The sequence below is a fragment of the Hemicordylus capensis genome, chromosome 7, assembly GCF_027244095.1.
Source record: "Hemicordylus capensis ecotype Gifberg chromosome 7, rHemCap1.1.pri, whole genome shotgun sequence".
NCBI lineage: Eukaryota > Metazoa > Chordata > Lepidosauria > Squamata > Cordylidae > Hemicordylus > Hemicordylus capensis.
The window spans coordinates 9,525,482-9,539,870 of NC_069663.1; the positions used below are offsets into that span (position 1 = coordinate 9,525,482).

Below are 14,389 nucleotides of genomic sequence, written 5' to 3' on the forward strand. Positions count from 1 at the left end.
CTTCATAATTAAGCAGATGAAATATAACCATCAAATGCATCAAACATGTGACAGCTGCATTTGTGAAATCAGTTCTTCTTCAGAGTTGTTTAAATTGATGGGGCCATAACTCAGTGGTAGACCCATCTGCTTTGTGTACAGAAGGTCCCAGGTTTAATCCCTGGCACCTTCAGATAGGTCTGGGAAAGACACCTGCCTGAAATCCTGGAATGCTGCTGCCAACCAGAGACAGGCCTGCACAACTTAAGGCCCATAGTGACTATTTTGCTGGCCCCCAGGTATCCTGCAGCAATATAGGAGCTGGAAACTGCCTTATAGCGCCATCCTGTGCATGCTTTCTCAGAAATATGCTCCATTGCTGTGCCCAGTGAGGCTTACTCCTGTCTATGCTCTTTCAGGCATATCTAGCGTTGCAGCCTGAAAGCAACAACAGTTTAGGAAGAGGAAAGGACTTGGCATTTGTTTGGGGTTGGCATGCACTCTAAGGGCCCCACTCATTGAGCAGGGACAGGACCTATTTGGCCACTATACTTGGTTGAAACTATGGGCCCATTGACAGGGGAAATAGTAACTAATAATATTTTTAATTTTAATGTGATAATGTGCTAAAAATTAATGTGTTAAAAAAGATCTCTTAAATCAAGCAAACAATAAGAACTTGGTTCTCTTAGTGATTTTTCTAGAAGTAATAGGGATGGCTATACCTCTTAAGATTGGAGCATTTGGACCAGGGTTATCACTTTTTGAAGACTGTTCTCCATTTGATAAAGACTAACATCAAAAGAGGAGTCACCTGTTGTGTGGGTTGTGACGTGTTTGTAATGGACTATATTACTCTCCACACAATGGACTTTGCCATTCCTCTAAGGCAATATATTTAGTTTCATTTATGTGATTTCCAATTGTTATGTTTTGTCTTATCTTAGATTGAGAATATCGTTGATTATAAAACTATACTGGCTCAAGTTGTTGCATGCTCTTTATTGCATGGTTAGTGCATAGTATGGTAGGGATCTTATTGTTTTATGGTTCTCCTCCCCAACAGCATCCTTCTGTAACACCACTTCTGGCAGCAACAGTTGTGTTGCCATGGCTTTGTGTGGTAGGTGGGGGATTGCTGTCAAAATTATGCTGTTGGGTTTTTAGGAGGTGTTGAGGTTGAGCCATTAGAAGCATTTTCTGTGCACATACAGGGCTCTTTGGATTCTGGGCAGGAACTTACATTGCCCCTAATATCTGTGCATCCTTTCCCCAGGATGGCTCAAGGAGATAAGCATGGCTTTGCTGGATCAAGCCCAAAGCCTGTCTAGTCCAGCATCCTGTTTTCCACAGTGGCCCACAAGTGTTCCCTCTCGTTTCAAGGCAGTGCGCGCGCACATGCATTCAGGGTGGTGCCTTCCCAATTCAACCTGAGTGGGATCTAAAATTAACTGAGTGGAACATCAGAAAGTGTGAGCGTGTGCACATCAGTGTTCCCTCTAAGGCGTGCACGTGTGTGCGCACTCAATCATATTTTTTTGATATCCGCTCAGTTAATTTTCGATCCCGCTCAGGTTGAATCGGGATCGCATTCTGCCGCATATATATATAGATATAGCCGCATTCTGAATATATGTGTGTACACACTGCCTTGATACTGTCGCCCAGAACAAAATTCATTCCAAACACAGATGAAAAAAATTATAGAGACTACTGGTGCACATGCTCATGCCTTAGAGGGAACACTGCAGCCCATCACATGCCTCTGGGAAGCCTTTTTCTGGGCTATACAGTCTGCTTTGTTTTGCCTGGCCCATATTGTCTGGTTCTGGCACTCTGTTCAGAATGTTTCATTGTTACCCAACAAGGTTACCCCCAAACAGTGAAAGAATACATGCAAGATGTTGCTCTGTCATTCCTCTTGAGAGCCTGTGGTGGTGTTAGTCATTATCTTTAATCCAGGACTTCATTTATAGTTTGTCCCCGCCCCTCTCTATATGTTTATTTATTTATTTTTTCAATTTATATACCACCTGCCACTAGGGGGCTCACAAAAATAAACACAACCAAAAACAACATAAAACAGATCAACAATTTAAAACATTCAGAGATTACTAAAAGCTTGGCTTAAAACTGTGTGTTAAGGGCTCTTTAAAAGGATGGTAAAGATGTTAAACCACAAGCATCTATAAGGAGTGCATTCCATAGCCCAGGAAAGACTACAGAGAAGGCCCGCTCCCGAGAAACCGCCAGACAAGCTGGCGGGATCCGGAGGCAGAGCTCTCTCTATGACCTTAATAGGCAGTGGGGATCATGCAGAAGAAGGTGCTCTCCCAGGTAACCCAGTTCTAAGCCGTTCAGGGCTTTAAAGGTAATTACCAGCACTTTGTATTTTGCCCGGAAACCTATTGCCAGCCAGTGCAATTGTTTTAAAACAGGCTTAATATGGTCTTTCTGAAAAACCCCAGAGACCAATCTAGCTGCTGCATTTTGGACCAACTGAAGTTTCGGAACTATGTACAAAGGCAGCCCCACATAGAGCACATTGCTGTAGTCAAGCCTAGAGGATACCAGAGAATGCACCATAGTTCTGAGGTCATGATCTTCAAGTGCTATATAACTAATCACACTTCAAATTGTGGGTGCCTCTCAGTGTGTTGTGTTAGCTCTTTCTGTTGAGAACTGTGCTTCTGATAAGGATTGTCATGCTGGTATATTTTATAGCATGCTGGCATCTTATTGGTTTGCTGTGTCTTCATTAATAACATTGTCTTCCTTCCTGCTCCCAGTATTGGCTACCCTGTTGTGACTTTGGGCTTTGGTTTCAAAAGTTATGTCAGCTATAAAATGCGGCTACGAAAACAAAAGGAGGTGCAGAAAGAAAATGAATTTTACATGCAACTTCTTCAGCAAGCCTTACCCCCAGAGCAGCAGATGCTACAAAGGCAAGAGAGAGAAGCCGAAGAAGGTAAGCTGTTGCTTCGTGTAGGCCTGGTGGTAGGAAGGCGGGCGGGGAGAGAGATTGCTGGGTGGCTTAGCATCTTAGGCATCGGCCTTGTGAACTTGTGCTCCTTCCCCCGCCCAACATTAACCATGGCTTCTTGTTCCATGTATGCCTCAAAGAAACCAAAAAAGTGGTGACCCTCAGATGCCTCACAGACATATTTATCTGGCCCAAATATATACACCTGTACTCCTCCCCATGTCCTCATTTACATGGTTCCTTGTGTACACCTACACAGGCCATAATTAATTCAACACTGATTCTTTGTAGTCTCTGTCCCGTCCCATGTAGAATATCTTCAGAAACTCTGGTTGTAACCTGATGATTGTGTGTTCATATGCTATTTATTCTAATTTTATGAAATTAGCCTTACTGTAGGCAAGAAAGGCATTTCTTGAATTCCTTAATTGCAACAGTAAAGTACATATTGAGTGAGTATATGCACTGAGAATGACCGGCCTAAATAAGGATGCTTTGTGTTAACTAGACTCCTTAAGTTATTTTATGGTATAAATTTAATCAATTGGTAAACTGATGTTTGGAGGAGGGGTCTTTTTCACCACTTAGGTTAATTTTGCTAACCAAATTTAAAATAGTCGTGTTGATCTCAAAGATAGACTTTTCTTGAACTGGCTGTGTTGGTGAAGCAGGAGAACAAGTAGTTAAGTTGCAAAACATTTTCTTTTTCATTTATTCTGAGAGAATACATTAGGGAAAAATCCATATGAGACACACACCCCTAATCGAGTCATAGGAAAGCTTGGATAACAATTTAAAACACATCCTTAACAAATAAAAATCAAAGCTTGTTAAATGTTTAGGGCAAAGCTATTATATATTGATGTCTAAATTGTATTTCTCATTCATAAACTTAACAAATGAAAGCCAATTTCTTAAATCTTAAACCATTTATTAAATAGCAGAAACAATTTCTGCTTTGTCTGCCTTGCAAACAAGAAAAGTTTTGACATAAGAAGGGTCAAAATTAATGAAAAATAGGCTGTTTTTCGTTCGTTTTGACACTTCCACAACTTTCCATGTTTTTTGTTAGCCGTACTCCAAGTGATCGAACAGATGCTTTAAAAGGGACTTGGACAAATTAATGGAGGACAGATCTATCAATGGCAACTAGTCTGGTGGCTATGGGCCACCTCCAGCCTTAGAGACAGGTTGCCTCTAGAATAGATACCACTTGCAGGGGAGCAACAGCAAGAGAGAGGGCATGCTCTCACTTCTTGCCTGTGGGCTTCTCAGAGCTATCTGGTGGGCCACTGTGGGAAACGGGATGCTGGACTAGATAGGAGAGGTGTACCTCAGTAATGTTTGAGTCCCCCCTCCCCCAGTATTTTTAACACAACCACACCACCTGGGACAGACTAAAAAGGATTGGGGGGGGGCAGGGTGTGTGGAGGACCTGGACTTCAGCCTGGAAGTCCAGGGGTAAGGGCACCACTGGGTCTTAGGCCTGATCCAGCACGGCTGCTGTTATGTTCTTATTCCTCTCTCCATTTTTTAGCTGCCAATCTTTGTGGCTGTGATAAGACTTCATACCAATTATCTGTCAGGTTCAACCCACACAGAATTCTATTTTTTAAATTTATTTTTCGTTCTTTTCAGAAGTATACTGCAATCCAGCAGTCTCTCTTCTGAATCTGTGCTATTAGCCAGAGAGGAAATGAGAAGTATTGCACTGGTATAAAAACCATTTTTATTAAATAAATAAATAAATGGTTTTATGTTTCAGGTAATACAAATGTCAGTACCTTTTATAGTGGGGGGCATGAGGTTGGCAAAGAGATCACTTTCCTTTGTTATGTTTTAAATTTTGTTTTCTTTTCCTTTTGGGTGTTTCAGCTGCCAAAGGATTGTCTGATATGGATTCCTCAATACTTCTGCAGCACAATGGAGGTATTCCAGCCAATAAAAAGTTGTCTACAACATTACCAGAACTAGAATATAGAGAAAAGGGGAAAGAAAAGGACAAGGATGCCAAAAAACACAACCTTGGAATAAATAACAATATTTTGCAACCTGTAGACTCTAAAATCCAGGAAATTGAATATATGGAGAACCATATCAATAGTAAAAGATTAAATAATGATCTTGTGGGAAGTACAGAAAACCTCTTAAAAGAGGACTCATGCACTGCCTCATCCAAAAATTACAAAAATGCTAGCGGAGTTGTGAACTCCTCGCCTCGCAGCCACAGTGCAGCTAACGGGAGCATCCCTTCCTCATCTGCTAAGAATGAGAAAAAACAGAAGTGCCCCAGCAAGAGCCCAAGCACACACAAAGACTTAATGGAAAATTGTATTCCCAATAATCAGCTAAGCAAACCAGATGCACTGGTAAGGTAAGTTTGATGTGTTAGTGAGCTAGTTTTCTCTCTGTTCTTATCTACTTGGTGTGTGTTTTCCGTAGAGTGAGAGATGCCTTTTAAGGAGAAGCTGTATCATTTAGGAGGAGGCATGCTGGACTTGGCTTAGGTTTTGGTCACGTAGGAACCTGCCCTATACTGAGTTAGACCCTTGATCCATCTAACTCAGTATTGTCTATACTGAGGGCTCCCCCACCCCCGATGAGCCACATAGGATAATGGGGATGGGACAGGCAAACATTTGCATGTAGATGCCTGCTGTTGTGCATGGAAATATCTTACACATTTTGCTGTATTATTGAGAAAATGTAAGTAACGTTACACTTCCTATGCAAGGTGTACAATGTGGGAATTGGAGAATACTGGCTATAACTATGTTCAGTAGAGAGGACCATCCAATGTCAGACTTCTAAAATCCTTGATGAAAAGCCTGGCTCGAAACACAGGAGGATTTGCTTTCAAGATGAATGTTTTGGGTTTGGGGTTAATCTTGTTGGAGTTGTAACATGAACAGTTCTATCTTTGCTTATTTGAAGGGAACATCTGGGAGTGGGGGGAGGGATTGAGAACCTTAAAATTTGAGCCAGAAATTATTAATCTGCTCTCTAGATTAATTTGAGGGTAGAGATTTTGTTTGGGTAGTCCTTGAGTATTGCTAACCCAAGCTGGGTTCAATATCTAGGGCATGATGGAAATGATTATCTGCATTTAACAACAAAAAATTCAAAACTGTTTAAAATTACTATAAGGCATGATAGCATGTCCCAAAGGTTTGTACTGTACGTCCTTTTTTATTGTATTCCGATTTTATTGTAGAGCTTCTTGCTACTGTTTTTTCATCAGCTGTAGTTCCAATTCAGTCTTTGCTTTGGTAGTTGGTGTGTCATAGTTATTGGTGCCTTATAATCGGAAGTGGAAATATGGTAATGCTTAATTATCTGAATCCAAAAGTGCTATTGAATACTTAGGGCTGCAGGTGCATGCACACTTGGAAGTTAGTCCCATGGAACTTACTGGAAGACACTTCCAGATATGCATAAGATTGGGCTGCAAAAGGATAAGTAATGCTAAATTTATTTATCATATTTTAATACTGCCTGATATGTACATCTCTAGGTGGTATACAAAATTTAAAACCATATACAACAAAGTAAAAACTGTTATTTTCATAAAATACAGTAAAAACTGTCTGACAAAATAAAAACAAATTAAAGAGTTTAAAATTTCAATTAAAAGCCTGTAAAAAGAGGTGCATCATGAGGGCCTTCCCTAAAAGCAGACTAAGGAGGAGATGCTCTTATTTCAAGAGGGAGCATATTCCAAAGCCACGGGGTAGCCACAGAGAAAGCCTAGTCACGAGTCGCCACCAAACAAGCTGGTGGCAACTGTAACCAGACCTCTCCAGAAGATTGTAGTAGGCTGCAAGGTTCATGACAAAGAAGGTGCTCTCTTAAATATGTAAAATAAAAATAATTTAAAAAATACCCTGGGCTTAAGCCATTAAGGGCTTTATAGGTAATAACCAGCACTTAGTAATTTGCCCAGAGACATAGCAGCATGCAGAGCAATTCTTCTAAAATCGGTATGTTATGCTCCCTTTGGGATTCCCAGAAGCCAATCTGGCTGCTCTTTTCTGTACCACTTGTGGTTTCTGGACTACATACAAAGGCAGCCGTACGTAGAGTGCATTACAGTAGTCAAGCCTGGAGATTACCAACATATGCACCACTGTTTTAAGGTCATTTACCTCCAGATATGGACATCACTGATATATTTGCCGAAGCTTATTTATTTATTTTATTTTTATTTATTTTCACATTTTTTATATCCCGCTTTTCCTCCAAGGAGCCCAGAGCGGTGTACTAAGTTTCTCCTCACAACAACCCTGTGAAGTAGGTTAGGCTGATAGAGAAGTGACTGGCCCAGAGTCACCCAGCAAGTATCATGACTGAATGGGGATTTGAACCCGGGTCTCCCCGGTCCTATTCCAGCACTCTAACCACTATACCGTATGGGCTCCTGGCACTCCTGGCTACTGCTTCAACCTGAGAAACTGTAAAGAGTTTTGGATCCAAGAGTTACTCCCAAGCTATCTACCTAGTCTTTCAGGGGGAGTGTAACCCCATCCAGAACAGGCACATTTAAACCATCTCTTGGGTCCCTCCCCCCAGTCAGTACCTCCTCCTTTCTTAGATTCAGCTTCAGTTTGTTAAATGAAAAATAGCACACTTTTCATTTAGAAAAGTCAAAAGCAATGCTCAGTCCTGAGATCATGTCCTAGTTTTTTGTATATAGCATAAGGACAACAGGGATTCTTACAGGTTTGTGTATGTGTACGAAGCATAACCAACAGGGACATGGTGGTATCTCCTCTTAGATTTTCCCCTCAGTATTTAAGAGGAAAAGAGAAACTGTTCTTAGTACAGTCACAAGTCTTGTTTCCAGAGGCATGGAATGGATAACAATAATTTAACACTTTTTACAAAAGTAATAAAGTACTATAAAAACTGTAACATTCTAGGCACGATGCAAAACATTGCAGAAATGGCTTTGCTTATGCTTAGCCATGAAGTACTTGCCCAAATTATGGTTTTACAGTATCTCTAGAAACCAACCAATAGAGATAAGATGACTGGGCTTTGGAGAATCACAGGAGCAAGGGAGTTCAAGAACAGAATTCTACAGGTCTTGGACCACGACAAACTCTGTTTGTTTGAAAAACCAGTGAGAAGAAGCTTATCCCCCGTTTTTATGCACCTGGGGATCTTGACACATCTGCTGCTTTGAGTCAGGGCGGGGAGGATGTTTTCCCAGTATTTCGTGTTTTGCTCCACTCAACCACCAATTACTAATCTTCACTGGGCAATCTCAGGGTCCGTTCTCACTTCCCTCCTGCAAATACCCAAGTGTGCCATACATGGTCCTTGCATCCATTCTAAATGGCCCCCACACATTTAACTTTATGCTCTGTTCTGCAAACTACATATGAACAGCAGTTGGGAAAGGATCCGCTCCCCGTGTCTGTATGTCTTGCCAAGAAAAGGAGCAATTCAAAATTTGTAAGTGTTCAGAACTGGAGTGATGCATGCATATATTGTGTATCCACAGCCCAGTAAAAATATCAAATGAGAAATAGCTCTCAATTTTCCATGTGTGTGTGTTTCAGAAGAAGGACTTAACAACACGTTTTCAGAGAGCCAACATTCTGGCTTCTCTAATTTAAAATGTATGGTTTTAAATTACCATTAACAAAATTACTGCACTTGGTAATTGCCATGGGGAAGTGAGAGGCTAAATGGGGTTATCTGCCCCCCCCCCCACACACACACCACCACCACCACCTTACAAGTAACATACATAGAACAGAAATAGGGCTGCCTGGGACAAATAAAGATTTTATTAAGTAACTCTGTCTCTGAATTTTCTGCTCTAGGCACCAGGGCTACCTGGCGCCTGGGATTTGTCAAGCCTATTCAAAATATTATGAACAAAACAGTGGACCAATAATTATAGCAACAGTAAGCAAAATAAAAGCTTCCTGGAAAAGTACAGTCTTTGTCTGGTGTCAGAATGCCAGCAAGGAGAAGACAGAACAAATTTCTTCTGAGAGGGATTCCAAAGAGAGATCCTAAAATACATGTAGGCATGTGCGGAAAAGTGGTCTCTAGGTATCCTGGACCCAAACCCACCACTAGTCATTTAATTTCAGGAATGCAGTATAACAGAATCCTGAGCTAATAAACTTTGCCAAGGACAAGAAGTAGCAGTGCTCACTCCTCTGTCAGCAGTGAAGAATTGGGACAGGCAAGCCATTGGTACATATAGTACAATCATTGATGGCCAACAGCATTGCTGAATGCTTGTGCTCCAAGATTTTAGTGGCGACATCTTGAATGCAGCTTTAGTGTCAAGGAACTGGCCTGGGGCCCTTGTCAAGTAATTGCTCTGCTTCCACTCAATCACAATCCAGGCATAACTCTTAAATTGGATTAGAAACTGAATTGGATCTTCAATTTGAATGCTAGCACCAAATCCATAATAAAATCCCTGCCACAAGCTACTAGTTACTTACCTGGCTCAGAAGTAGTAGCTGTAAAGGTGGGAGCAGACAAGAAATAAATCAGGAGCAGGAGTCTTCAGGATGTAACCAAAGGAAACATTTGTTTCAAAGAACACACAACAGAGAAATTTAATTAAGTTTTCCAACTAGGTTTACCCTGCACTAAGCTACTTCTGGATTCAGAAAAGCTTTCGTAGTTATTAGTAGTTCTCCTTTTTATAAGTAACCACACTTGTAGCCTCAAAGTAAAATTCGACTCAATGTGTTGGACTATCTGTTTACAACATTGTGATCACTTAAATATCCAAGTTATTCAGAGATTGATGACTAAGCAAGTGACTTAAGATGCCTTCAATCAATCAATCTTTATTATGGTCTTAGACCAGCATAAAGTAAAAGGGGTGATTACATAAAAGAACAAATATTAAAAGCCTGTGGATAAATGACTAAATACAAGATACAAACCTATTTTAAGGCTATAAGAGACCAAAAATAAAAGTAAAATTCAAAATAAAACTATGGCTATAGTTATAAAGGAGGAAATATTAAAAGTCTGTGGGTGAATAACAACACAAGCATATACTAAAAAGCTATAAAAATCAGGAGTAGAAGTAAAATTAAGAGCATCATAGGAAGAAGCAAAAAATGAATTATAAAGTCCTATAAGAAGCATTTTTAAAAGTTATAAAAAGACACATACAATCATACAGGGGAAACTATAGTCATGATAGTAGTTTTTAGGGTAGATTAACAAGCCAGAACTCTGTAGAGCTGTAGGAGTGCAGGGCTGCTATGAATCGCTCTGAGGCAGCAGGCAGAGGGCATGCTGAAATTAGTCCATAAAGTCAGTTGCTGGACAGGAAGACATCAGCCGCCAGATTTTAATCACTGCTGCGCAGAACCTGGCAACTCGGTAGGTGATGTTGGAGTTTGAGGCAGAAAGCAGCAGGGAGGTGAAAAATTGGTCCATATGATCTGGATACTTATATAATAGAGTTAGAATGAGATTGGAGCAGATATCCTTGTAAAACAAGCACCGAAGGAGGACACGCTCAGTTGTTTCTACTTAAGAACATAAGAACAGCCCTGCTGGATCAGGCCCAAGGCCCATCTAGTCCAGCATCCTGTTTCACACAGTGGCCTACCAGATGCCACTGGAAGCCTACAGCAGGAGTTGAGGGCATGCCCTCTCTCCTGCTGTTACTCCCCTGCAACTGGTACTCAGAGGCATCCTGCCTTTGAGGCTGGAGGTGGCCTATAGCCCTCCAACTAGTAGCTGTTGATAGACCTCTCCTCCATGAATTTATCCATACCCCTCTTAAAGCCATCCAGCTTGTTGGCTGTCACTACATCTTGTGGCAGTGAAGTCCACAAGTTGATTATGCGCTGTGTGAAAAAGTACTTCTATTTGTTGGTCCTAGATTTCCTGGCAAGCAATTTCATGAGATGACCCCTGGTTCTAGTGTGATGTGAGAGGGACGAGAATTTCTATCCACTTTCTCCACAACATGCATGATTTTATAGACTTCTATCATCTCTCCCCGCAGACTTTTTTCTAAACTAAAGAGCCCCAGGTGTTGTAGCCTTGCTTCATAAGAAAGGTGATCTAGGCCCCGATCACCTTGGTTGCCCTCTTCTGCACCTTATCTAGTTCCAAGGGCAATGGGCAAGGGCAATGTCATTCTGGAAATGGGATCTTCCTGTAACGTCCCTCAAGCACTGCTGAGAGAAGAACATGTCAGCACGCCAGTGTGAAGGCCCTCCTGGGAACTTCCAGCTGAGTTAGGTAAGCCACAGGAGAGGCAGAATATCGGAGTCCCTCACTGGTGAGGAAATTTCGAGCCCTGCCTATACCAGTTTGATGCGCTATGTCCATGATGTGCTGTTTGATGAGAGCCTTGGCCGGATCATAGCCCATGCTACCTAAAAGGTGAGGGGATAGGCCCAGGGACAATAATTTAGTCCTCACTGACCGTTTCCAGCTGGATTGGGAGTTGGCTTAAGATGCCTTATGTCAGACCTTTCCTGATAATTTGAGACAGTTGGTCACCTTCAACAGATGTCACTTTCTAGCCAATTATAATACATTTGGACCCACAAAGGAATTGGGTTCCGACTGGATCACCAACTCAGACATGCGGATATTTAAGATACTGACAATGGGCAGCATCCAGACTAGTTAGCCATGACAAATGCCCATTTGAAATTAATGGTGCTTAAGTTAGTCATGACAAACTTGTTTCATTGGTTGCAATGCTGCTTAATCGTTACTCACTAATATGGATGCTGCCCAACTAGTATTTGCTGGGTGGGAAAGTCTCTACAAATTAATGGTTCAAAGAGATGTGTTTGAAAATGCTGACAGATCATTGCAAATAAGTCATTTAAGGTTCTAATAAACAAATTAGAACTGCCCTGTGGTCTTCGGATGAAGGGCAATATATAAAAATAAGTAATAAAGGTAGAGCCTTGTAAAATAAAGATGAGGGGAAACCCCTTGGTTTTGCAAAGTGTCTTAGACAGAGAACAAAAGGAGAGTTTCAGGGACTGACCAATGATAAATACATTAATTCATCAGGTAATTTGATCACTAGAGGCTGAAGTGCATGTGTCATTAACTAGGCCTTAACTAGCCATGGGTTTGCAAGCTCCCACCCCTTCCACTTACAAATCGCTCTCTTCCACTCCCATTTCCCTTGGGTTGATTTTATGTTCTAAATAAGGACTGCACAACTTTGGCCCTTCCCTACAGGGAGACTGCAGCTCCCATCATCCTCAATCGCCGTTGGGGATGATAGAAGTTGTAATCCAACATCTGCAGGAGGGCCAAAATTATTTCTAAATACTAGTTTTAAAGTGCCCAAAGTTTGTTAACCAGAATTAATGTTGGTCAGCTGTCAAATGTACATAAGAGGGTGGGGAAGCATCCATGGGGAGGCGGGGAAGGAGCAATCCTGCCCTGTGGTTAGTTGACTGACAGCTGATGATGTATATGCATAGCTTCATGCAGGGAGGTAAATTGGATTTTCCTATTGGTATTAGCAGTAAATATTCAATTGTTAAATTATGTAAATTAAAAATACTGAGAAGAATCACTTGTGGAGAATTATGTAATTTTATTTTTGCATTAAAAATATACCACCTTTCCACACTATTCTCTCTCAATGCTGGGTATATCAGCATAAAGTTATTAAACTCAGTCCTAAAAGCATTAAACCAAGCATACAAGTAGCGATAAACCTATATATCTACACTTGAGTCAACTAGGTACTGTAAAAAGGGCAACCAGTGTGGTGTAGTGTTTAGAGTGTTGGACTGAGACCGGGGAGACCAGAGTTCAAATCCCCATTCGGCCATGAAACTCACTGGGTGACCCTGGGCCAGTCACTTCTCTCTCAGCCTAACCTACCTCACAGGGTTGTTGTGAGGGGAGATATAACCATGCATACTGCTCTGGGCTCTATGGAGGAAGAGCGGGATATAAATGTAAAAATAAATAAAACTAGAGTTCTTGAAAAGCCTTGTGAAGGTAGAAGCTTACATACATCCTAAAAGTGTTTATAGAAAGATGCCTTATACAGAGTCAGTCCATTGGTCTATCTGTCTACACGGATGGGCAGCAGCTCTCCAGGTTTGCAACAGGAGTCTTCCTGCCCCAGCCCTACCTGGTTATGCCAGGGATTGAACCGAGGGTCTTTGGCATGCAAAGCAGATGCTCTGCCGCTGAGCTACGGCCCCAGAAGGGCTCTTCTGGAGACCAAGTTCTGTAATTTCAGCACAACCACAAAGACGACCCTACTCTGAGCATCTCCAGGATGGATTTTCTTCAGTGCAGAACCTTAAGCAGGGCCTTTTTGGAAAGCTTCTTTTCTGTAAGGGTACAAGTGAAGAAGATGGGCGTTTGCCATAGTTGGTGTTAGAGCTTCCACCTGTCAACAGAACAAGCCCAAGGGTGTTGAAAAAGGATGGAGAAATAGGGCAGTGGTTTGGAGACGTGACTCGCTTGCTTGACCCATAAATACCATGCCTTTTAATGTCTTTATTACATGTCTTGTGATAGCACAGTGCAGTAGACTTGCCTGACTGCCTGGGGTAAATAGGAATTCTTCCCAGGCAACCAGTAACTGGTTCTCTAGTTTGCAGAAATCCTGCATTGTGACTTTGGCTGTATAAACCTTATTTCGTGTAATCGTTACAACCAGGAACCTTATTTCTGAGTGGTTGTTTTTTAAAGCAGAAAACATGCTTTCTCAATACAGTACTGGAGTTCGTTGGAGGTTTTGCACTGAAGTAGGGCCACTGCATTAGTTCTGTGTTCTTATCTCCCCACCTACCCCCTCCTGTAATTTGACTTATCAACACTGTTGGCATTTTGAAGGCCAGTGTGGTAGAACTAGAAACTGTGTTCATATGTAGTCAAAAAGTCCTGTTCCTGGACAAGTCCCTGCTTATTGTGTTCTGCTCTTTTCAGTGCTTAATTTTTAAAAGGAGAAGTGGAAAGTTTTAATTGGTAATTAGGAAGTCTTTTTCTCTGGCTCTGAAGCCCCATTCCGTGTCTGTGTGTGTGTGTGTATGTACCATATTTAACCAAATTGAGAAGACTCTGAATTTTAAGATGACCCCCTTATAAAGTAGAGGTTAAAAACAGGTTATGCCTACATTTACTCAAAAGGAATAAGACTTTGAATTTAAGACAACCTCCTGATTTCTAATATTAAAAAAACTTGGAAAAAACCTTGTCTTGTTTGGCTCTTACTGTGTTTACGTGAATCCAAGACATGGCAGGAATGGATGACCACCACATGTCTTGTTCCCAAATCTGCCCCTTTCACACAGAAAGGTGGGTGGTGGTAGTAGTTTGATTTTTACACCAAAAGAGAGTATGCCGGTGAAGGGAACTAGCTGCTGAAACTTGCGCCACCTCGCCTCCCTACAGTCTGTTGCATCAGTCATCTTTTCCCCCCAACAT

General features: G+C 41.5%; 1 protein-coding gene across 1 annotated transcript in view; it reads left to right on the plus strand.

The window, feature by feature from the left end:
• MACO1 (macoilin 1) overlaps positions 1-14,389 on the plus strand; it is a 93,990-nt gene that overhangs the window by 33,390 nt on the left and 46,211 nt on the right. Inside the window, exons 5-6 of the mRNA XM_053268506.1 lie at positions 2,769-2,947; positions 4,838-5,336. Coding sequence (XP_053124481.1) covers positions 2,769-2,947; positions 4,838-5,336 — 678 coding nt within the window. The remainder of the gene's footprint in view (positions 1-2,768; positions 2,948-4,837; positions 5,337-14,389) is intronic.